This window comes from Megalops cyprinoides, chromosome 3 (assembly GCF_013368585.1).
Source record: "Megalops cyprinoides isolate fMegCyp1 chromosome 3, fMegCyp1.pri, whole genome shotgun sequence".
NCBI lineage: Eukaryota > Metazoa > Chordata > Actinopteri > Elopiformes > Megalopidae > Megalops > Megalops cyprinoides.
In genome coordinates this window covers 22,718,852-22,743,816 of record NC_050585.1, presented here as the reverse complement: position 1 = coordinate 22,743,816, position 24,965 = coordinate 22,718,852, and the positions used below count along the sequence as shown (strand labels likewise).

Below are 24,965 nucleotides of genomic sequence, written 5' to 3'. Positions count from 1 at the left end.
TAGCGATGCTTTACCGGAGCTGGCAGCTACAGCAGCCATGAAGGCAGAGCGCCATACCGACTGCCGAACACGCTAGCGGAGAGCCGCACAATACAGGCGACGCGGGCTCAATCACGCCTGATATAGAAACCAGATACGGTTAAATTAAAGCAACATCACGTGCCTTAGCAGAGGCTCCTATCCAGAGTGACTTACGTAGCGTACAGTTTCTACATGTTACCCATTTGTACAGCTCGATATTTACAGAGGCGGGTTAAGTAAATTGCCCAGGATCACAACGGTAGTGTCCCACCTTGAATTTGACTTTGAGTTACAAGCCCTGCTCCTTACCACTATGCCACGCTGCTCTAAGCTAAAGACCTGAATAAAAAAAAATCTTTAATATATGAATACAATTCATACTTAATACGTTTCCATCAAATTTCAGAAGGATTCCGAATCCATCTGCGTTAATCGGCAAACATCTGCGCGTTGTTTGAGCCGAGTGGCTTTTCCGCGTCTTTACCTCGCGGATGCCGTTCCCGCTTTGTTTTACAGCGAGAGGCAGATTGCGGAGTCTAACAGGGAGCATCTGCCGAGCTTTCAGGCTCCCTCCAGTGTGCAGCGCTGAGGAGGCCGATCAGGGCTCGCGTCAGAGACGCTCTCTCCCGCTCGCCGCTGCGTAGCTGTGGCACGTGCCGTCAGCTGACGGGAGGGTGGGCGCGCGTCTGGCGTGGAGGCGGGAAGGAAGGACCCCAGCCAAAGCTCGCAGCTCCACTCAGGAGCTCAATTACAGCAGAGAAGGAATATCATGATTGATATTATTTACAGTAATGGCAATATTCGTACGTTTCCCTTGACTGTGCACCCTCTGGTTAAGTTTGATGTTTCTTGGCCTTTATTGGCTGAGGAAATAGCCATAGTAGAGCCTCCCATGACATTTTAGACACCTTAGAGAGAGTCTGGCTTTCCCCTGTTTCTGATCCTGGATCAGAATAAAAAATGTTACACTACTTGATTCGGGTTAGGATTGGGGTGGTCAAGCTGATCCTAGATCAGTTGCCTAGGTCAGCAAGTCCCTCTGATTACCCATCATACACAGCTCCTTACAGCAACTTAAATTACTGGTGATAAAAACAGGAGATGCTTTCAAAGATGGTAGAAGACAAGATTGTTCACTCTGTGCCTGTTCAACAGTAATGGCAGTCGCAGCATCGGCATCTGTTATTCCAGTTATTCTACTACATTTTCAAACAGCCAAAAACACCATCAAAGGAGTGCTAATGACCTAGTGCCTCCTGCCGCTACAGAGAGTACCCTTTGGAAGCTCTGAGTGTTTGTGTGTGAGTAGGTGCTTGTTGTTTGATGTGTTTGGCACAAGCCTTAGATGATATGAAGGTGGTCCTCCTACAGATCTAACATTAGTGGCAAAACTAAGGTAGAGGTAGAGCCAAGTGCAGAGTGTTGCTATGGAAACAGGCCATGATTGACAGTTGTCTTATGCATGAGTAATACGTGCACGCAAGAAGAAGAGTGGCACTTTTTCACAATGAAGTAAACGTTTTTTAAAAACGGAACATACTTGGTGATTGCAGATTTTGGGGGGTACATATCTACTCAGAAATCAGTAGTCGTGGGAAACAGTCCCCACATGCTTCGTGAGTGTAGAGATTTGTGAGCGCAGCTCAGTGCAGTTCTCCATGCCCTCCTTTGTAAAAGCTGGCTCTGCATTGCTGGTATCCCACAATCCTTTGCTCCCCATTGACACTCTTATCATGGATTCTCTTTCATGGTGTATTGCTGCCTGTCCAGAGCAGTGCTGTCACTCTTCGCTGTCCCTCCTCGTCTCTCAGAGCAGTGTCCCTCACGCCTCCCTCCCTAGCGAGGCGTCAGTGGGGGGCGCCACACACAACTCCTCAGGTGAGGTCACAGGGAAATCTCTGCAATACATTGCCCCCCTCTGTCTCCATTGCCGTCCTTCTCCAGCAGGTCAAAGGTTAAAGATCACTGAGCGTGGCGGCTTCAGCGCGGCCTGTCACTCGTGTTTCTGCTGAATGTAATCATTCTGTTCCGTCACCCTGAGTGCTGCTTGTGACTCAGTGCATGTGGAACGGGAACAGGCTGTCTGGCACACGGAGGGGAAATCTCTCCGTGAGTTTCTTCATATCGCCATAAATCTTGTGCAGAAGATAAACAGGGCAGTTTTTTGTAGCTTGGCCGCTGGTACAGTGCTCAATGGGGTACCATTAAGCTTTACACATTCATCTGAGCGAGGCGAGCGAGGCGTGCCTGTCCGTCACCGTGATTAACGACGTCCCGCGCACCGTGCAACACGCAAACGCACACCGCCCTCCTCGGGATACTTCTCCTGGTTCCGGGACTCTCTCCGGATATCCGCTCCCTCGTCTAGCCTTAGCCTGGTCTCCTGGTGCCTGGTGTGTTTCTGTGTGTGGTTACTGACAGCACCGATGCCAGCGAGGGGCACTGTGACCCAGCATGTACCTGCACGTTACTGTGTGCTGACTCTTTCTCCTCTGCTGTGGGTACTGGAGCTGGTCCTGGGGGCATGGTGTGGGTGCTGGTTCTCTGTCCAGTTGAGCTAACGGTTAATTGGGTCTAATTGAGCTGTTTGCTGAATGATGATTTGGACTGATCTCTTATGTTAGGATCAGTTGGTTGTTCGAACAGAAAGATACAAGTAAATAACCCACTGTTATGTCTCATCATTAGCGCTTCTCACGCAAAGCAGTAGTACAGATAGGTGTTTGATTTTATTTATTAAGAGCAATTAGTTGTTCAATTAGGCCTGAAGAAATTAATTTAACAACTAATTAAACTCAATATGCGGAGAGGTGGGCAAACACATCAGGACTCCAGCACATCTCCTGCAGAACTTTTCACTCCTAAGGAATCCTCAGCAGATTAAATGTAGATAAAATGTTATTCGACATTAGATAAAGATCAAATAAAACATGTATCAAGCCTAAGAGTGTTCAGATGGAGCTGAGAGTAAGACTCAGGCTGGACACATCTAGCACTCATGTCATCAAAGTGACTTTCAGAGCTCATCTTTTACTGAAGCCTTTAGAGTAATGCACCTGGCTCAGACATACAACAGCAGCTCCCCACCTGGGACCTGGGCCTACAGCTGGGGGGGAAATAAGATCTTTGCCTAAAATCTACAGCATATCTGCTGCATCTGAGCTGTCATCTGCACTGGTCAGTGGAGCAGATCAGTGTAAGAACCAGCAGAGCAGTGGAGCTGGCTTACCCAGAAACACACAGAGCCCCTGACTAACACAGAAACACACAGAGCCCCTGACTAACACAGAAACACGCAGAGCCCCTGACTAACACAGAAACACGCAGAGCCCCTGACTAACCCAGAAACACACAGAGCCCCTCACTAACACAGAAACACACAGAGCCCCTGACTAACACAGAAACACACAGAGCCCCTGACTAACCCAGAAACACACAGAGCCCCTGACTAACACAGAAACACACAGAGCCCCTCACTAACACAGAAACACACAGAGCCCCTGACTAACACAGAAACACACAGAGCCCCTCACTAACACAGAAACACACAGAGCCCCTGACTAACCCAGAAACACACAGAGCCCCTGACTAACACAGAAACACACAGAGCCCCTGACTAACACAGAAACACACAGAGCCCCTGACTAACACAGAAACACATACAGAGCCCTTCACTAACTCAGAAACACATACAGAGCCCCTCACTAACACAGAAACACATACAGAGCTCCTCACTAACACAAACACGCACAGAGCCCTTCACCAATACAGGGACACACACAGAACCCCTCACTAATACAGAAGCACACAGAGTTCTCACTAACATGGAAACACACAAAGATACCCTCACTAACACAGAAACATACACAGAGCAAGGTGTCTTCCTTCTCCGCATCCCCAAATCTGTGCAGATGTTTCTAGCTGTAAACACATCTAAAGCAATGAACAGCAGAAACATAATATTGTCCAATCTGCAGCCATCAAGTTTCACAGACTTTTAATAAAGTAAAGCGAATTAGAAACCTCTGATGCAGAGATTTACTCACTAGAGGAATCACCTGTGCCTGCTACAGATATACAGAGAGCATGAGTGTTAACACAGTCTGTCTGCAACAGCTGAGCTCTTAAGTGCTGGTGTGTGAAATACTGTCTCTAATTCTTTGAGCTTCAGAAATTTTTTCCATTACGAAGTAGTAGTGTGCATCTGGGTATTGATTCCCTCTTTTAGGTGCAAATCAGTTCAGTGGCCTAAGTGAATTGACTCTGAGGAATGATTCTTTCTTTTCGTGAGAATCAGTTCATCTACCCAGCCGAATCGATTATTTTGATTCCACTGTCCCAGCATAACCCAGTTAGGCAGAGTTGTTCCTGAAAATATCTAAACTATCGATGTTGAAGCTCTCTTTCTGGAGTGCGAGTCTGAGATTACTCGACATCCTCATTCATGTTCCTCTGTTCTGTTTCTGGGTGAGTCCCTACTGAATCGTTATTAGGGAATAGCAATAGCAAGCACATAGCCAGTGGTGAATACGATTGGGTGAATGTTCTGTCATTGCATTTGCAGAGGATGCTGTAGGAAGAGGACGAGGCTTTGCATCCCGTTGACCCCTGACCTCAGGTCCAGAGCCCCCGACCCGCAGCAAGCCCTCAAGGACCATGAGGGGCCATGGAACGTAACAGAGTGCCCGTCACGGCTCCACTCTGCCCTGCCTCCTCCCCGCGGCCACTCTGAGACCACAGCGGGAAAGAAACCTGAAAAGCTCCACAAAGAAGACACACAGCCGTGCAGCCCTCAGCAGACTCTACCCCCCCCCCACCCTTCTTTTTACCAAACAATCCCTCACCTCAGTAGCCCTCCTGAGTATCCCTTATTTTTGGGGGGCAAAGAGGCAAGGGGCTACTTTGTTTGCCCCCTTCTGTAGAATTCTGTTCTTTTTCTTTTTGAGTCTCACTTGAAGCCAGAGAGCGCCGCCATGCTTCTCCTCCCGCCGTGCAGCAGCAGACGGGGCGTCGCCACGGGCCAGCCCTGTCCCCTCCGTTTTTGGGAAGTGTGCTTGGTGTGGATTCTGGGCCTCGCACTCCGACCGGTGCTGCCACTGAGCCAAAGGGCAGACAGCAGCAGCGGGAAGCACCCGATCGTCACCACCAACTACGGAAAGCTGCGCGGCGTGCGCCGGGAGCTGAGCAATGACATCCTGGGCCCCGTGGAGCAGTACCTGGGCGTGCCGTACGCCACCCCGCCCATCGGGGAGCGCAGGTTCCAGCCGCCCGAGGCGCCGGGGTCCTGGCAGGATGTCCGCAACGCCACGCAGTTCGCCCCCGTCTGCCCGCAGAACATCCACGGCGTGCTGCCCGAGATCATGCTGCCCATCTGGTTCACCGACAACCTGGACATCGTGGCGGGCTACGTGCAGAACCAGAGTGAGGACTGCCTCTACCTGAACATCTACGTGCCCACTGAGGACGGTGAGTCCGGCTCGCTTCCTGGAGGGGGGCTGTAAAGGAAGGCGAAGGTCGGGGGGTGGGGCAGATACTAGCAGTACAGGGACTAGGGGTATGTCACCTTTTCCTGGGGCAACCAGCAAGATACAATCCATTCAGCCTGCTTCCTCATGTTTAATCTGAAGTGGAGTGTCTTTTTTTGTTATTGTTTTTCCTCTTTGTCAGGCTAAGTGACCCGTCTTCTCTGTTTGGTAAATGACGCTGTTCTCTCTGTTTTATTAATGTCGGCACACATGGTGTTTCATCACACTGGCAGGAGATTGGACTGGAGCACCAGCTCGGCTTGGTACAGGGTAATGCTGGCCCAGAATCATAGACTAGATTTTCATGAATGAAATAGGAAAATATGAGTCCATTTTCTGTGGAATATCTTCAGGTAGCAGAGAACAGGTATTACTGTCCTCTGTGAGATAATTGGCAATATTATATAACATAGGGAGTACCTTCCTCTGTGACATAGCGCAGTCAGTACTCTGTGAAATACTGTAGCACAGCCAGTACTCTGAGCAATAAAATACAGTACATTCTAATGCAGCACCACCAGTATTATTCTCTATGGAATAGCATGGGCAGTAGTCTTCTTGGTCAGATAACACAATCAGTATTCTGTGAGACCACACAGGTAGTATGTGAGATAGCACAGGCAGTATTCTGTGTGATAGTACAGGTAGTATTCTCTTCTGTGAGATAGCATAGGGAATACATAACTTATGCTGATGTTGACCTTTGCTGTCTATTTCCAATCAGTAAGGTGTCTGTTTTTTTCCAGTCAGTAAGGTGTATGTTTTTTTTTCCAGTCAGTGCGGTGTCTGTCTTTATTTCCAGCACTGACTGAAATTTGCGCCAGCAGTTTTATGACAGTAGGGAGTGAGATTCGGTGCCGTTGGTGTCAGAGTGACGGACAGTCTCCCTCCTTGAACTGCACAGTTTAAACTCCTCATGGTACCACCCCACATTGGCTTTACTGACTGGAGCAAGAGAGGGTGACCTGCAGTTCGCCTGACAGCCAGGTGTGGCAGTCATCAACATCCACCCCCCCCCCCCCCCCCCCCCCCCCCCCGCCCCCACACAGCGACATGACGGATGTGTCTTTGTAAGTGTCGATCTCACTCCAATTATCTGACCCCATCTCTCTCCCAGTCCCCCCCTCCCCCACACACACCCTTTGATCCTGAGGTATGAAGACTTATGGCCCCCAGAGGAGCCCCTGCTGTACAGCCATTTCCCCTCCCACCATGAAAGACTGACAGGCCAATTAAAACCACTTACCTCAGCACCCAGGGCCCCTATCCATCCATACTCCACTAGCAGACACTTTAAAGGTCGCACGTTCAATACCATGCTTTTAGTTTATTTGAGTCTGTTATTTCAGAATGAGGCAGAAGAAACGGAAGATATAAACATCACTGAGGGTACTGCATTCAAAGCCATTTAAATAAAGCTTTGAAAGGAAATCTCCTGGCCAGGTTGTCACAGAGGGGCGTGTTGTCGGTGACATCACAGAGCCCAACGTTACACACAGTCCGGTGTGATGTCACTCTATGCCCCTTTCCTAACAGACTTTACTGTCAAAGGGCTCTTTGAAAACAACATTTTCTTCAGCAATGACTGAAACTTGCATTGCTCTTTTGATCTTTTCCTCTGGCTTTGCGGTTAAAGTGAAAATAGTAGACATTTTTCACTGAGCTTGTGTTTCAACACAGCCTACACACTGCATCCTACAGCACACCTCCAATCCTCCTCTCCCTCCCACTTCCCCATCCTTCTTTCCTCCTCTCTCTAATCCTCCCCCGTCCCTCCCTCCTGCTCCCTCTTCTTCCCCCAGGAATTTCACCACAGACCCCCCTCTACACGCGTATCAGTGTTCTGCATGCCGTGCCCTGGGGCTCACTGTCTGTGAGCTCACAACTACAGAACACTGAGTGAACCTTATTTAGTCTCCCGGTGTTCAGAGCCTCAGATGAGAAGCCTGCTTTTGTTTCTTTGTTCCTGCTGCAATAAGAGGGGCAGTAAGCCAAAATTAGTACGCGCAAACAGAACCTGGAACCACATTTCTCAATCAGATGTATAGAATTCCATGAGGATGAGATTGTGCACTTTTTGCTTTTTTTGAAGCATTCTGGGAATTTTGGGATTTGGTTCTCATTACAGCAAGGCCCTGGACATTAAATCAGATATTTCACATAGGGATCTTGTGCCTCTGTGCTGAATTTCAGCTGGAAATACAGAGTCTCTCAGAATGCAGTGCAACACAAGTGCTAACAGCAACAGCACAGTGCTAACAGCACACCCCCTTCAACCACATCTAACCCCAGATCTACACCTCAGAGCCAAAGGCATGAAGCACAATGAAGCACACGAATGTATTATAATGCATACATGTAGATTTGGGGGGGCTAGTAAATATATCAAGAAATGAATAAAAATCGATGCCGCAGAGGAACTATGTTACAAACTGCCTTTGATGAAAGAATAAAACCCTCAAATTATTCTATTTTTGATATCCCAGCTGCCCTTGATATGGTGAAAATTAGATCAGAATTTTGCCGCAAGGGAAATGAAGAATACAATAACATCACAGTGATATGCAGAGGCCTTTTAATCAGGGAGAGACTGGAGGTATGTCTCATTCTGTGTACACAAAGCTGCCTTTGAAATAATCAGCATGCTTATTGCAGCAGATATGAGTAATGCCGCTGAAATAATATTAATAAATAAGTGAATAAACATGTAGCAAGCCCAATGCTACCACTTTATTTTAAATAGGTAATTCGAGTACCTAATTACATTGTAACTCATGTGTACATTTGTATAACATGATTATTAGTTATATGAGGAAATTAAGCTTAAATTATCAGTGGTTGTTCTAGGCCGAATCACATCGAATACTTTGAAAAATGAATTAATCTTCATCACGATGTATAATAAACTGATTTACTAATTCATTAAGGGGTGCACGTTAACAAAAATAAATTTAACCCAGACACAGAGACCTACAGCAGCACATGACGAAGCAGTCACACGCGTGAATGAGCTTTTCAGTAATGGGAGAGGGTCTGTTCAGCAGGGGGGGCTGTGCTGTGCTGAGAGTGGGCAGGGCTGAGTGAGATCAGTGGTGAAATGGGCAGGGCTAAGAGAGGATGACAAATTGGTGGGTGGGACTGAGAAAGGTTGGTGCAGAAACTCCCTCCCGGCTCCAGACACACAGCGCCCGTCCTGCTATCCCCTATGGCCGGTACCTTGTGTACCCTGAAGCCTCTCGCAATTCCTCTTCCTGTTGTGCAGCTGTGCCCATGGTGGTCATGTGATCGTGGTGCTGGTTGCAGTGCTGGTGCGGGTCGCAGGTCACACAGAGGGGCCTCATTTCGCGGCAGTGTCTCTAAAGACTCCTTCCGGGACACAGGGACGTCTGCTGTACCTGACCTGCTTTTCAAGTGATTGTACTCCAATAGCGTGTGAGCCTGACACAGCAGAACAGAAAAAAACTGTTCTGTATTCCTTCCACGAAAAACAAAAAAGACCAACATGTCACGTGATGTTGCTGAAGTGTTTCTTAAGTGAGTTCTCCTTAGACAGAAGCAAACAAACAAATGTGTCACATGTTTATGAAATGTTATTTACGTGGTTTCTCTCTAAACAGAAGCAAACAAACAAAGAGGTTAACAGCTGCACAATTGTCTCTTTTCATGGTTTCATGGAGAGAGAGAGAGAGAGGAGAGGGAGGAGAAGGGAGGGAGAGCCCAAGTTATTGCTCCCAATACAATGAGATTTTTTTTTTTTGCCGAAATGTAGGCGGTGAATACTGCACCCCAGTATTTATTCCACCTGGAAAAAATGGCCCCCGACAGGGAGTGTAAAACTAATCTCAGTCTGATCAGAGCCGCCTGAGGGGTGCTGTGGGTATTACTCAGGTGAGTGTGCTCTGATTAGACAGAGAGGGAGGGAGATGTATTATCGCTATATTGTACTGTTATAATCCAAAAGAAGAATTTGCTTTTGTTTACTGTTGTTTGTTCCGCCTAGGCATCTGTGAGCTTGGAACATCTTTGTGAGTGTGCGTGTGTGTGTGTGTGTACTCTCTCTCTCTCGCTCTCTCTCTCCCACACACACAAACACACACACGCACAGACAGATGCAGACACTAAGATATATCCCACACACACTTACACAGATGTGCACACACATATAGATACACAGACATGCACGCTCACACAGACTCACACATTATTTACAAAAGAGACAGATATCAGAGTACAAGCTGCAGTCAACGCTGAGTTAACATTCAATAAGCATCTTGCTGAAGTTAGTATAATGAACGGATGCCAGCACATCCATCTTATTTACTTGTATCATTACCATCACAGTCCAGCTGAAAGAATGAATGTGTTTTTTTCACAACTAATCTGCTATTTCCCTTGATGTTCTGATTTCTTTAAAATGCATATTCCTACATGAAATTTGCAAGCCCCACAGCATCAACTAGAAACGTTGAGGATTAATCCCATACATTGACATGTATGAAAATGAATAGCATGTTCTGCCAAGCTTGTATGAATGCACATAAATCTACAGAATGTGGATAAGGGTTCTTCTGTTATATGGCTTCAAGACTGATTTATTCTTGCTTTCTGTATATGATTCCCTGGAAGCACTTTTGTTGTGTAAGTTATTTTTATTAATTTCTAGGAGGTAAAGTATGTAGTGGTTGTGTAAGATGCGTACTGACTGGTGCAATGCGTAAGCATGCAGTAGACGTGTGGCTACTTCTCAAAGTGCTGTACTGAACAGCTCTGGACTCATGGAAGCGGAGGAGATTTTATTTTTCAGTTTTCATGGTGCTCCTCAGCCACCAGATTCGTCAATATTATTGCAAGTTTAATGGCCACATTCAGTTCTGACTCCATATTAAAAATCATATTTCATACAGCAGGGGTCTTTGTGGCATGTAGGTGCTGGGGTGGGGGGTGGGGGGTACCTTCTACAGGAATTCTTTTGCAGCTCAGTCAGGTGACTTGCACCAAAAAAATGTAAGCACAGTGTCAGTTCTGGAAGACCCCGCCCATCTCTGTGAACCTCAGCCAATAAGTGGCACAGAAAGCACATCCAGGTTATATGTCATTTGCCTCACAGGGAGGTGAAGCATTCAGTATTTGCCCTCTGATTGTCTAGTCATTGGCCAGCCGAGCTCTGATAGGCCAGCTACTGTATGCTTTTGTGTGGGTGGGTGATGCAGACATTGGTACTTTAGTCATGCAGTGCACTGCCTTCCCATTTATTGTCAGGTGAACTTTTAAAGGGGGGTGGGGGGTGGGGGCTATAATCAAATCTCACCACTGATGTACTAATAATTTTGATTTAATAACTAATTAACCTGAACTACTGTAAATATATAAATATGAACTACCGCCATGCGTTGCTTAACGTCCACGATAAGTTCTGTGAAATAAAATGTTATGTGATTTGGACGTTGTGCAAACACCATACTATATACAGTATATGGTATACTATGTACTATACCATTATATGCCTAGCAGCGCAATCACTTTATTTCCATGATATGACATAAGATACACGTGTTGCGTGCGGGAAGCGTTGCCTTCACTACGTCCGGTTACGTCCGCTACGTCCCGTTCTGCGATCGGGATTTTTAAACTTTATTACAACCTTATGGGACTACGGACGTATATGCGAACGGACGTTGTCCGAATGGACGTTAAGCGACGCATGACTGTACTGTAAATATGTAAACATGAACTACTGTAAATCCAGTCACATAAATCTTAGTCTCACTGCAGCAGCTACGTTTTTGGGGTGGACCTGCACCCCAGATCTCCTATGCAGACAGGAGTGCACGCTGCCATTTTGGGAAGCCCTGACAGAGCGGCTGTCGCGGGTAGCGGCGAGAAGGCGCCGTCCCTCGGCTCCTCCGTTAAACTCAAACGATCAGGTCTATTTATGGCTGCGTGCACGCGCACTGACTGACGGCAGACATCATTCGCAGTGATGTGAGCTGGGTGCTCCATACTCTTATTGTAAGCATTTGGTCATGCTCCATGAAATCTGTCAGAGGAATCCTGGTGTTTGTCTGGGCTCTGCGGGGAGACAGGTGTGGGTGTATTCGCAGACACAGCGTAGCGAGAGCAGCCAAGCCAGCCTTTCAGTCTGCGCTGCACGTATTCAGCAGGGAGGGTGAGCACGCGTGTAACAGCCAGGTGAAACATCCGCAGGGAGAAGGGGCTTCCGTTTTTTTTACTGTTACGCTTTGGTTCATGGGGAATTTACGCGCTCGCTTGCCGGAAACACCGCACCGTGGTTCGGAGACCCCCATGACTGTCAGATGAAGGGGAATTAAATGTTATTACAGCATTCTCACGCTGGGATGTGAGCGTAACCCCACTGCACCTTTATTTCATGTTACCTCAGGCTGCAGCATAAGAAGTCAGAGTTAATGCCTCATTACTGCAGGAATGACTGTGGAGATGTGTCACAGGTAGCCAATGTTTGCAGGAGCTTTGGAGCCAGTAAAGACCCCCCCTCCCCCTCCACAGAAGGAGGAAATGCTTCAGTGAATCAATCCTTTGGCATGAATTTAAAACAGCGACTCACTCCTCTAAGTGAAGGACGAAGCTGAAGGTGTCCAGGGGAAGGATCACACTATGCTTAAGCAATATCCACAGTCCTGGAAATGCACACAAGAGAATCACACAACCCCAATATGAAAGCCAGATGCCCTTTTGATTGTTGGAAGAGAAGGCTTTCCTCTTCTCCTTCTCTTTACATTTACACTTTGTCACTTAGGAGACTCTCTTATTTAGAGTGAGGCGCAAGGTGAGTACAGTTAACATTACGTTTACATTCTTGACAACCAGTAGGCACTCCTATCCAGAGAGACTCCAGAAGTGGGCGCCCTTTTGCGGTGGCCACACCCAGTCAGCACTGCACCTCTAGGTTTACAGACTGTGTTCAGAGCCAGCTGAACATGCTGCGCAGCGTTCAGTAAGTGGTCAGGAAGCAGCTGGGAAGAGCTTAAAGCAGCACAGAGTTCGGTAAGTAGTCAGGAAGCAGACAGGAGGTTTACTGGAGATGATGTAAATGCTTTTACAGGGCATTCTGATATCCCACTTCCACACTGTGTGCTGGAAAGATTCAAATGAGTATCTCATTTCAGTCTGGGAGAGAGAGAGCACAGGGGCTAATGCATTTAAGCCTCTGATAGCACAGGCCATCTTGACACTCTCACAGCCACTGATATATCACTCAGCAGCACTTCACTGATGACCAATCATGTGATCATCATCATTATTATTATTGTTATTATTGTCATTATTATTATTGTTATTATTATTATTATTATTATTATTAGTAGTAGTAGTAGTATTAGCACTATCAGTAATAGTTGTAGTAAGCAGTAGTAGTTGCAGTAGTAGTGAGAGTGTTAATGTTGCTATTATTGCTTTGTGTGTCTAACTGATCCCTCAGGAAGACAGGTACATGTGAATATTTTACTGAAGAAGATCAGGTAAAGTGCACAAAGACACCACGTCATTGTCACACCGGAGATCTGAACCCACGACCCTCTGGCTGTGAGCCCGCTACTAAGCAATAAAACTGCTGCCAAATTGGCATCAGCAGATTGAGGATGCCTCCCAGCCCAGGCTAAAACTGCAGATCAGCACAGTGCTCCTTGAGTGAGGCTTGTGTGGTGTCCGCCGTGTGCATTAGGCTGTATTATTTATGTGCTTATCAGGCACATTAATACAGGGACATTCGCATAGTTTTTGTGTATCGACCCTATGGCCATCAGCGGGGCTCGGTATGCACCGAAGTGCCTCCGGTTAAGTTGCTCTCTCAGTGGTACAACAGTAGTGTCTCTTCCCCTAACCCCTCCACCATGCTGCTGAGACATGCACAGCGCCAGAGACGCGGAGGACTTCTCTCCGTCTCCCGTGGCAACAGCGCTAGATGGAGCCGGCGGTGCTGCGCTCAGCTCGCCCTCGGCGCAGCGTCTGTGACGGACGCAGACAGGGATGAACAAGCGCGATGGGTATCTCTGCCCGTCGCGGGCTGCGTGCCGCTGGTTCAGGCTAAACGGCCTTCCGACCAATGGAGCGTTTAAGTGACGAGCAGTAACCTGTCTTATGCTTCACCCCCCTCATCCCCTTTCGCCATGGCAGCCTGGCACTGTCCCCGCGTCCCATACCCGTCTCCCTCTGAATGTCACCAAGCTGTCTCACCTCACTTTAATACAGGGTTAATATGAGGTGGTTTCAGAGTAAATACAGGGCATATAAAGGTTTATATATGGTATATTCAGGGTAAATACAGAGTATTTAAAGGTTAATATGGGGTATAGTCAGGCTAAATACAGGCTATATAAAGGGTTAAGATGGAGTATATTCAGGGTAAATACAGGGTATATGCATACATATATTTACATGATATACAGGTCTTTCCAGGGTAAACACTCTCACCTGGGACAGCCTGTGACATGCTCCTTGTAAAAGAATGGTGTCTGCAGGGCATTGTAGTTTTTTGTTTATCTTCTTACATGAGAAAAATGACCTCTGGTTGGTTTATATTTTCCTCTTCTCTTTCTTTTGCTCCTTTGATTTTCTGTTACAGTATTTGAATTTTCTGTCTCTCTTTCTTCCCTTTTTCCTATATGCAGGTCCACTCACAAAAAAACATGACGAATCATCAATGAACAGGCCAAGAGACCAAGGTATGATTGCATTCTCTTGCATTCCTTTTTTTCTTGCTTTGTAAAATTCTATTATGGGTGTTATAGGAAAAGTAGAGCCGAGTTTGTGTGTGTGTGTGTGTGTGTGTGTGTGTGCGTGTGTGAGACAGTGTGTTTGTGTGTGTGTGCATCTGTGTGTGTATGAGACTGTGTGTTTGTGTATAAATGTGTTTGTGTAGGTGTGTGTATTTCAATTTGTGTGTGCATGCGTGTGTGTATGTGTGTGTGTGTGTGTGTGTGTGTGTGTGAGTAAGTGTGTGTTTGCCAGCCTGTGGTCCACTCAGCTCATGGCTTGGGTCTGCGTGACATTTTGGAAAGGGCAACAGTGGCTGTGATACACTGTAGAAGTAGGACTCTGTTGTGGAGCGGAAAGAGATCTGGGGGTGGCCTGTAGTGCAGTGTGAGATCCAGGACATGTGTGAGCATAAGCCTGAGAGACAGTGTGCACACTGGAGCCTGGGCTTGGATGCTGTCACTGTGAGAGAGAGCTCTGCCCATGGAACAAAGAGGTCTTTGCTGGTTATATTTGTCTACCATCCGGCACCCTGGTAACCTGTAGCCAAAAAAATGCCCGTCTTACATACTGATCAACCCCAGAGCACCTCAACAGAACCCAAACTGCAGTTATACACTTGGGCCCTCAAGCACTTCAGCAAAACCCAAACTGCCATTACTCGCCCTCGAGCACTTCACCAGAACCTGAGTCAACAAAACCCAAACTGCCATTACTCGCCCTCGAGCACTTCACCAGAACCTGAGTCAACAAAACCCAAACTGCCATTACTCGCCCTCGAGCACTTCACCAGAACCTGCGTCAACAAAACCCAAACTGCCATTACTCGCCCTCAAGCACTTCACCAGAACCTGCGTCAACAAAAACCAAAATGCCATTACTCGCCCTCAAGCACTTCACCAGAACCTGAGTCAACAAAACCCAAACTGCCATTACTCGCCCTCGAGCACTTCACCAGAACCTGCGTCAACAAAAACCAAAATGCCATTACTCGCCCTCGAGCATTTCACCAGAACCTGAGTCAACAAAAACCAAAATGCCATTACTCACCCTCGAGCACTTCACCAGAACCTGAGTCAACAAAAACCAAAATGCCATTACTCGCCCTCGAGCACTTCACCAGAACCTTTGTTGCAGTTACTCGCTTGGTCCCTCAAGCTTACTCCTGCCACTGCATCCGGCCGTGCTGCTGAATTCGATTATCCAATCGACGCGGCTGAGACGGGCTGTGCCAAGGTGCGGGGCGCCCTGCGCTGATACCCCTCATTTAGAGCTCGCTAATGGCCATGTAATGGAGATGTGGGTCAGAGTGAGATCCTCTGTGGAGATATAGAACGGACACGCAGGCATTCACTCCGGCCAACAGAGTGTCTAAGCCATTAATCGTACTCTTTTAATGGTTCATAGACAGTTCCTGACATCATCATCACTTAAGGAGTCTTATCAATGTTTAAACAGGTTTTTACAATGAGCCACATCTGCCAGCTAGCCAGTCTACTCTGAGTATGTTAGGTGAAGACCAACACATATTCTCTCATTGGAGTCTTGTACTTACCTTGCTGGAGTGAAAGGCTGTTGTATCTGCCTGCAGTTATGTGTCCAAATCAGGATAGAGAGTCCAGGGGTTCCTGGAGCCCCAAAGATGGAGTGTAACATGTTGGCAAGGAAAGACTGAAATATAAATAAATATCAAGATATAACACATGAAAATACTTGAAGTATAAAAATACTCTAAACTGGGAAAGTAAAAAATAGGAAAGATCTGTTCCTACTTTTGATGTTCCAGCCTTCTCTTTTTGGCTTTTTTATGTGATATTGGCATTTCTGGAGGCGGGCTGTGTGAGAAAAGTTCGTGAATGAGGTTCTATTTGTGCATCAACACAAGCACACCAACACGTTCCCTCATATTTAGAGGCTGTGTTTATGAGTGGGCATGGTCTGAGTGTGTGTGGGCAGGGCTTAGTATTACAGCACTGCCAATCACCTTCAGATGCTCACTCTTCTACAACTGACTGGTACATCATCAGCAGCTGCTTGATTCCAGTTCCCATGGCAACATCTGAGCCACTGAAGGGGACACTCTGACCTGTATTTCACTGATGAAAGGAATATGATCAAGACAACTCCAACACAGGAAGTAAGAAACGAAGACCTCTGACTAACACAGGAAGTCAGGCACACAGACCTCTGGGTGGCAGAGGTAGTCAGGAATGGTTTTTTTGTTATTTTGTCTTCATGAAGCCATTTTGGCTTGCACAGCATTGTGAGAGTATTGATCTCCTATGGTTTACCCGCATTTAGGCAATGACTGTTTTTCACAATACAAAACCCACAGTGCACCACAGTGAAGCAGCTGCCGATTGGAGGATAGGCGCAACTCCATTGATGTCAACCAGGCAGCTCACAGACAACCGACAAATGGCAGGGTGCTTAGGGGTGGTGAGATGAGACCCTGCTGACCTGCCCACCCCTACTCCAACAGGATGGGGACACTTTGTTCAGCCATCCTCAGCATTGTTGGCAGATGGCATGACTGGATTCCAACCCAGTTTTTGAAGCCAGCGCTTGAGAAAGTTTGTTCTGTGCTTTCTCCCGGTGCACACGCACAGGAAACAGTGGGGACAGGAGATTCATGGGAGAGTGACTGGATGGATTGAGCTGAGGACCCACAAACATTGCTCTGCTTGAGCACCATATCACCTAACAAAGGATGGCAGCTGTGCACAGGACACTTAAAATACTCTTTAAAACAAAAAAGGAAAAGAACTGTCTGGTCATTAAATATCCTTTACATCTCAATTAAAAATATAAATTAAAGAAAATGTAAAAGTGAAACTGTCAATATAATAGCCGGTTTATTATCCATCTATTGAAATACGTTTTTCAGTCCTTCCTGCAAGTGTTAGTGTAAGTGACAGTTCTAGATTTTGGGGTAGGAAGAAAGTGTCATCAACCTGCAGAATGATGTCTCCTGACAGAGAAGGCTATACCTACACTCATCTGTACTTCAGCTCGTAAGTACCCAGAGGACACATAAAAGATAGTTTAGCTTTCATGTGGTGTCACCTGAAGGCAGGTGTTGTTGCTATGGTAATTGCACTTCCCCTTCTAGTTTGTTAAGACCAATGTCCTGCTCCTTTTGTGCCAGCAGCTCTTAAAAAGGTGACACACTGTAAGCTGAAATAAATGGCACATACTTTGAATGTGGTAGTATGATTGTCATCATAATGCTCCATGTTAACAAACATTTTTGAGTGAAAGCAGAAAAATATGATTTTACTTTAGTTCCAGGAACTCTCATACATGCAGATGAACAGCACACACCAGAGACAGTGACTGCTGAGGTCTTCCGGACCAGATTTAGAGGAGTGGGTTGGTCAGCAGGGAGGAAGCATGAGAGAAAGGGCTCCTTATGTGTGTGTGTGTGTGTGTGTGTGTGTGTGTGAGAGAGAGAGAGAAAGAGAGAGGGAGAGGGAGAGAGAGAGAGTGCTTGGCCTTAAATCACAAGTACAATCTCCCTGATCCCGCAGTGCAGACAGAAGCAAGAGAGGAAGATGAAAGCAGAGATAGAGAGATGCATTGTGGGAGAGATGCATTGTGAGTGCCGAGAGGAAGACGAGTGCAGGGATGAGGGGGAAGTGCTGGAGAAAAATCATTCTGATGAAGCAGAGAGTGGAGAGAAATAGCATCTACAGCACAAAGAGAGCGAGCGGAGGAGAGGGGGAGGGGAGTCGGAAAAGGGAGAGAGAGCTCCGGGTTTGGAAGGGAAAAGCAGAATAGTGTTCTTGTTTTTGCCGATGTTATGAAGCGACGCGTACAGAGAGCTCTTTGTTGGATTAAATGGGACTCACGTAGGCCTCTCTGCTCTTCTGCAGAAAGAGAGGATACCGTGTTATCACTCAAGTATAATACAGATACTCTAACACACACTAAAACACAATACACACACATGCATATACTCTAACACATACTGACACACTTCCATACATAGCACGCCACACAAGCACACATGCATATATACACACAATCACACCGCTCACCAACACTCATTCACACATACACAGAAAAACTGACACTAATACATACTAATGCACAACAATGCACTAACGTACATGCACACATGCACATCCACTAACACATTTGTATGTGCACACACGCAAACAGATTCACACACAGGACAGTCCCTGTGAAATGAGAAAAAATTCTACTTTTGGTGGGATGGTGTTTGTGTGTGTGTGTGTGTGTTAATGTATATGTGTGTGTGTGGGCATGTTCATGTGTGTTAATGCATACATGTGTGTGTCTGTGTGCGTATGCATGTTTGCGTGTATGTGTGTATGTATGTTTGTGTGTGTGTGTGTTTGTGTGTGTGTGTGCGTTTGTGTGTGTATGTGTTTGTGTGTATGCATGTTTGTGTGTGTGTGTTTGTGTGTATGCATGTTTGTGTGTGTGTGTGTTTGTGTGTGTATATGTTTGTGTGTGTGTTTGTGTGTGTATGCATGTTTGTGTGTGTGTGTTTGTGTGTGTATATGTTTGTGTGTGTGTTTGTGTGTGTCTGAATGTTTGTGTGTGTGTGTGTTTGTGTGTATGCATGTTTGTGTGTGTGTGTGTGTGTTTGTGTGTGTATGTGTTTGTGTGTGTATGCACGTTTGTGTGTATGTGTTTGTGTGTGTGTGTGTGTGTTTGTGTGTGTATGTGTTTGTGTGTGTATGCACGTTTGTGTGTATGTGTTTGTGTGTGTGTGTGTGTGTTTGTGTGTGTATGTGTTTGTGTGTGTATGCGTGTTTGTGTATGTGTGTATGCATGTTTGAGTGTGTGTGTGCGTGTTTGTGTATGTGTGTGTGTTTGTGTGTGTTTGTGTGTGTGTGTGTGTGTGTGTGTGTTTGTGTGTGTGTTTGTGTGTGTTTGTGTGTGTGTGTGTGTTTGTGTGTGTATGTGTGTGTGTTTGTGTGTGTGTGTGTGTGTGTGTGTGTTTGAGTGCTTCCTGGGTCGCAGGGCTGTGCTGCAGGCATACTGGGCATTAAGAGCAGGCGTGCTTCACTGTCCACTCCTTACACTGAGAGTGGCTTCTTTCTCTCTACAACAACAGCAGCCGCCTGCAGTGCCTCCAGCTTCTACTCTTCTCCTTATTTAGCTCCTCTCATTCAGGGATCTCAGAGAGCTTACAGGAAGGGTGGGGGGTCTCCTCAGCCAGCCCCGGTGTGTAGCCCCCACCTGGGAGATGTACTGCAGCCATTTTGAACCACAGCACTCACCACCTCATTATGAGTTGAGCTGGAGTGGTACAGGTTTATTCTTCTCAGCCAGAGCAGGCAGAGGGTCCACTGGAGAGAGCTGGCTCCTGTATGACACTCTGGTTGTATATGTTGCAGTGTGTTGAATATATTCCAGAACTTGCATCTCTCTGGATATTATAGCACAAACATGTTGCCACACACAGGTGCACACACACAAATGCACATTCATACACACACGACACACAGGGACACTCACATGTACATACAAACACACACGTACAGACACACATCAGACACACATTCACACATACACACACACACACACACACACACACACACACACACACACACACACGTATTCACAGTGATCATCATTTAATTGGGTCAAAGTAAAAGGATTTAGTGGAAAAGCCAAGACTGACTCCATGACTAATTGATTAACAATCGATTAGTGGAGTTGTTGGAGACCATGCGATCAGAAATACACCAAGTCAGCGCTAACTGCCCCACGATCTTTACTAACTGCCCCGCTCTCCCTAATTATCCTACCCTCTCCATTGACTGCCCCACATTGCCCCATTAATTGCCCCAAGCTCTATAACTGCCCCATGCTTTCTAACTACACCACACTCTTTAATTGCCCCATGCTCTCTAACTGCCCCATGCTTTCTAACTACCCCACACTCTTTAATTGCCCCATGCTCTCTAACTGCCCCATGCTTTCTAACTACCCCTTGCTCTTTAACTGCCCCATGCTTTCCTCCCCATGTCCTCTAAGTGCCATCTGTTTCTTCTCAGTGGGATGGGTATGTCTGAGAGCCACATTCTGATTGGCTGAGAAGGAAACACCCCCTCCTTCTTCCCTGCTGGAATACAAACTCCAGTAAGGTCACAGCTCAACTCCCTCTCTTGGTTCAATCATCCAGTTAGGTTGCTGTTCATCTCCTTTTCTTAGTCCAATCACCCGGTAGGGTCACAGTACAACTCCCTCTCTTAGTCCAATCATCCAGTAAGGTCACAGTTCGACTCCCTCTATAAGTCCAATCACCCAGTAGGGTCACAGTTCGACTCCCTCTCTTAGTCCATTCATCTAGTCAGGTTACGGTTTGATTGGCACCCTTGGTCCCACAGCCCTGATGGTAGCTGAGTTTAGCTGTGGCCTGAGCTTCACCTGCTGTACACAAGGGTTATATGTGAAGACTGAGTGGTGTGTAAATTGCCCTGGTTAACCCTACATGCCAAACGCACTAACAATGAATGAAAAAACATGCTGTATAAAGTAGAGAAGGTGTGTGTGAATGTGTGTATGTGAAAGTGTGAGAGTGTGTGTGTGTGTGTCTGTGTATGTCTTTGTGGAAGTGTGAGAGTGTGTGTGTGTGTGTGAAAGTGTGAGTGTGTGTGTGTGTGTATGAACTGTATTGAGATTCAAGTACTGACAGGAGGACAGGGAGGTTGTCATGGAGGTGTAGAAATGTGTGATTGGAAAATGTCTCCATGGCAACGGGCAGTGAGTGAGTCAGTGTGATGGAAGGGCTGGTGTGATTTTGTTGGAGAGAGAGAGACATGAAGCAGTTACCATGGCAATGCAGCATCACTGGTGTGTGTGTGTGTACTCTTGTGTGTACTCTTGTGTGTGTCTGACACTCTATGAGTGTCAGTGTATATGTATGTGAGAGTGTATATCTGTGTGTGTGTGTGTGTGTGTGTGCACGTGTGTGTGTACTCTTTTATGAGTGCCGGTGTATGTGTGTGTGTGAGAGTGTATTTGTGTATGTGTGTGTATGCATGTGTGTGTATGTGTGCGGTTACATGAGTGTGTAGTGTGTTTGATTAACAGGATTATTTCCTAGATTCTCCTTTCATTGTTTCCACATCACAGCTGCCAATGAAAAAGCATTATCTTTAACTCACCTTTGCAAAACCCTCCCCTCTCTCTCCGTCCTCCACTCTATCTCTCTCCTTCTTTCCCTCTCTGTCTCACTTATTCTTCTCCCTCTTTGCTCCAGAGTCTGATCCTAGTTAACAGATATAATGGTAGTTATTCACATTTCCGCTAGCACTAGATACTGTTATCAATTAGCACATTCTGCACACACGCTGTAGAGTAAGACAGACATAACCTGCCCTATGTCAGCAAGGAGAGGCGCCCAAGTATAAGTGCATATGCCCCCTGCTCACACAACCACACACTCCTCCCACTCACAGAACCACACACTGCCCCTACTCACACAACTACACACTCCTCCCACTCACAAAACTACCCACTTGTTAACCCTTTCGCATGTACAGTCACACCGGTGTGATTAGCCCTTTCGCACGTACGGCCAAACCATTGTGATTAGAACACTAGATTGGAAAAATTCTACTAACATTAGCTTTGAGGAAACAGTGATTTAACGCTTAATAACGCTAATGAAAACATGATGAGCCATGTAACGTAACACGCGATAGAAGATAGAGGCTGTGAGTGATTTAGGCTGTGGGTGATGGGGGCTGTAGACACAGAAATGTTGATGCTCTTTTGTTATTTTGGGATTAGTGGGTCAGTCAAAATGATGAAAGTTTTGATTTGACTAAATGTGGAGCAGAAGGCTGCTATTTTTGTTGGTTTCATTCTTCTTTAACACGTTTAATTAGTTTAACAAGACTTAATTCCTGCCTTTAGCAGGTGCAAGGTTAAGCAGGGAAGTTGATTGTGAATGAAGTAATTCATTTCCTTTTCTGCCTATTTCTTTTTTTCCCTGTTGTGCATGTATTTGTGTGTCCATGCTGGCTTGTGTGTTTGCATGTTTTTATGCATGCAACACCTGAATGTGGTGTGTGTATTGTGTGTGTGTGTGTGTGTGTGTGTGTGTGTGTTTCATTGCATTGTGTTGTGTTTGTTTTGCTTTCTGTTGTATGTGTGTGTCGCGTTGTGTTTCTTTGTATTGTGTGTGTGTGTTGCATTGTGCTGTGTGTAGATATCCGCGACCGCAGGAAGAAGCCGGTCATGCTGTTCATTCACGGAGGCTCCTACATGGAGGGCACAGGGAACATGTTCGACGCCAGCGTCCTGGCCACCTACGGCAACGTCATCGTGGTCACCGTGAACTACCGCCTGGGCGTGCTCGGTGAGTGTGCTGTGACTTCAGGGCTGTGTGTGTGGCGAGTGCTAGACTGCCTGTGCACGCGCGTGTTCCTCACATAGTGAAACAGGAGCCGAGTATCAGGGGGATAGTCACCACTCTGACATGCATGCTTGTGAGCAGTAGATGGTATTAAACTTTTTTTATAGATCAAAGACATCTCAGAGCAGTCCGACGTGATTGGTCCAGGACACCATGTGACTCAGCCAATCAGAGCAGGATGTTTTTAGCGTTGAGCTGAAAGCATCCACGAGTGAATGCGGCTCCAGCCAGCTCTCCTGCACAGTCTGGTTGAATGTACTATTTAATGCATTGTGTGGATGATTTTTTAATGCTCTGATCCAAGCATGTCTCCTCAGAGTGTATTCTTCTTTTCTTCTTTGTCTTCATCCCCAAACACGTCGACTTGTGTAGGAACTGGTTTCAGGAGGTGAATTATTGATATGCTACAGAACTCAGAGTGGCTCTGTGCAGCAAGAGGGGACTTAGGCTCAGCATGTTCCACCCTGACTAAATACACACTGGCCAAAGGAAATACACTGACATGTTACAGTCAGTGGTTTAAATATGTGTTTGTGTATTTGTGTGTGTGTGTGTGTGTGTGTGTGTGTGTGTGTGTGTGTACATACTTGATGAAGATGATAATGCTATTCACACGCATTAAAAATCAGTCACTAAAATGACCCATTCCTAAAAAACACAGCAGAGATCAAATAGAGACATGCAACAGTGATTTAGTGTGACAGCGAGAGAGGGGGAGAGAGAAAGGGTGTAAAAAAATACATTCTACATAAGATACCATGAATTAATGGTGCTAAAAGTCATGATAATTATGAATAAAGGAGACTCCTGTTTAAATGTATGGATGGGGCTCTCAGAAGTACAGCTCAGAAATGAAGCTTCACACTATTTATACACCAACACCTGGAGGTGTGATCTGGCAGAGTGTAAAGGCTTTCTTCTCATAGCTACGAATTCTGGGAGTGTCTAAGAATCATGCCTGAAAACGGCTCCTGCGCTTTTTAGTGTGAATTTCAGATTTAGGAAGGTGCTAATTTATTCTTTCTTTCCTCTCAACTCTGGAAAAAAAAGGACAAAAGTGAACATTGAGGACTCCAGCACAGATTTTCACCCAGTATCTCAAACTCACACACACACTCATAACTCGCACACATTCATACTCACATTCATAACTCACACACACACTTTCATAACTCATACACACCCACACTCATAACTCACACACAGATACACACACACACACACACTCGTACCTCACACCACACACACTCACACCCTTAACTTAAACACACTCACCTTATGTTGGACATGCAGATTTTCAGCTGAACATGCACATCGGCCGTCATCTTGACTTGCTTTGCTTCCATATGGTAATTAGTGCCTCCACTGCAGCCGTCATGGTTAATTAATGAAAGGGTTGTTTGAGAAGCAGGAGGCGTGTATCTCTGAAACATGACCATAAAGAGCAGCGGTAGCTGCACTTGTAGCCTCGGCGACTCTCAGCTAACAGGGCTCTGCAGCAGCATCACACACAAACCTGCCTCATATTTATAAGGCTGCTCTTCATTTAGGGAGCAGCATTGCGCTGGGTGACGTCACTGTGAAACCCGCTAAAAATACTCCTGGTGTCGGGGGTTGAGCTGCCTCAGCCCTGCTTCCTGTTGTGTGTGTGTGCTTTTCACAGCACAGACAGCTGCTCAAAATAATTAACTAATCAGCTAACGAGCCCCTGAATCCAGGGCAGAGCAGCAGGAGCGGCCGACCCGACGCTGCTCCGCTAGCCTTCGGGGGAACGGAGAAGAGGAAGAGGAGCGAATGTTTATCTCACGCTGTCGTTCCAGGCTGTGAAGGAGCCTCGCACACACTCCATTTGCTGTCTTAAATCTTCTGATATGATTTAGGGGTGATGTTGAGATCCTGAAAGAATAGAATGCCTTCAGCTATTTAACCTCACCACACGTACCATATTCAGCGCTGATGTACTGTATGTTCTTATAATGAGAACATATTGTAACTGTGCAGTAGTTTTTTTCCTGTTGCTTTGTCTCAGGATGTGGGAGGGTCAGTCACTGCTAGCACCTATGATCACTCTCATGAACACAGAAATAAACCGTTTAGAATATAATATTTCCATTAGCCCCCAAGGGTCAATGCCTGCATTATGCATGCCTTATGTAGCACAGAGTTGTGCTTTGATGTGATTGGAGCACAGAGCTGTGGTCCCCTGTTATTTCTCTCTTGTACCTGTGCTGGGTCGTAGCTCTGTGTATGTCTGCCCCAGCAGAGTCCTTTATGAAGGGCTGTTC

The 24,965-nt window shown here is 46.3% G+C and overlaps 1 protein-coding gene across 1 annotated transcript in view; it reads left to right on the top strand.

The window, feature by feature from the left end:
* Positions 1–24,965, top strand: part of LOC118774651 (neuroligin-2-like) — a 56,674-nt gene that overhangs the window by 14,408 nt on the left and 17,301 nt on the right. Inside the window, exons 2-4 of the mRNA XM_036524038.1 lie at positions 4,586–5,487; positions 14,192–14,245; positions 22,474–22,623. Of these exons, the coding sequence (XP_036379931.1) occupies positions 4,995–5,487; positions 14,192–14,245; positions 22,474–22,623 (697 nt within the window). The 5' untranslated portion in view covers positions 4,586–4,994. The remainder of the gene's footprint in view (positions 1–4,585; positions 5,488–14,191; positions 14,246–22,473; positions 22,624–24,965) is intronic.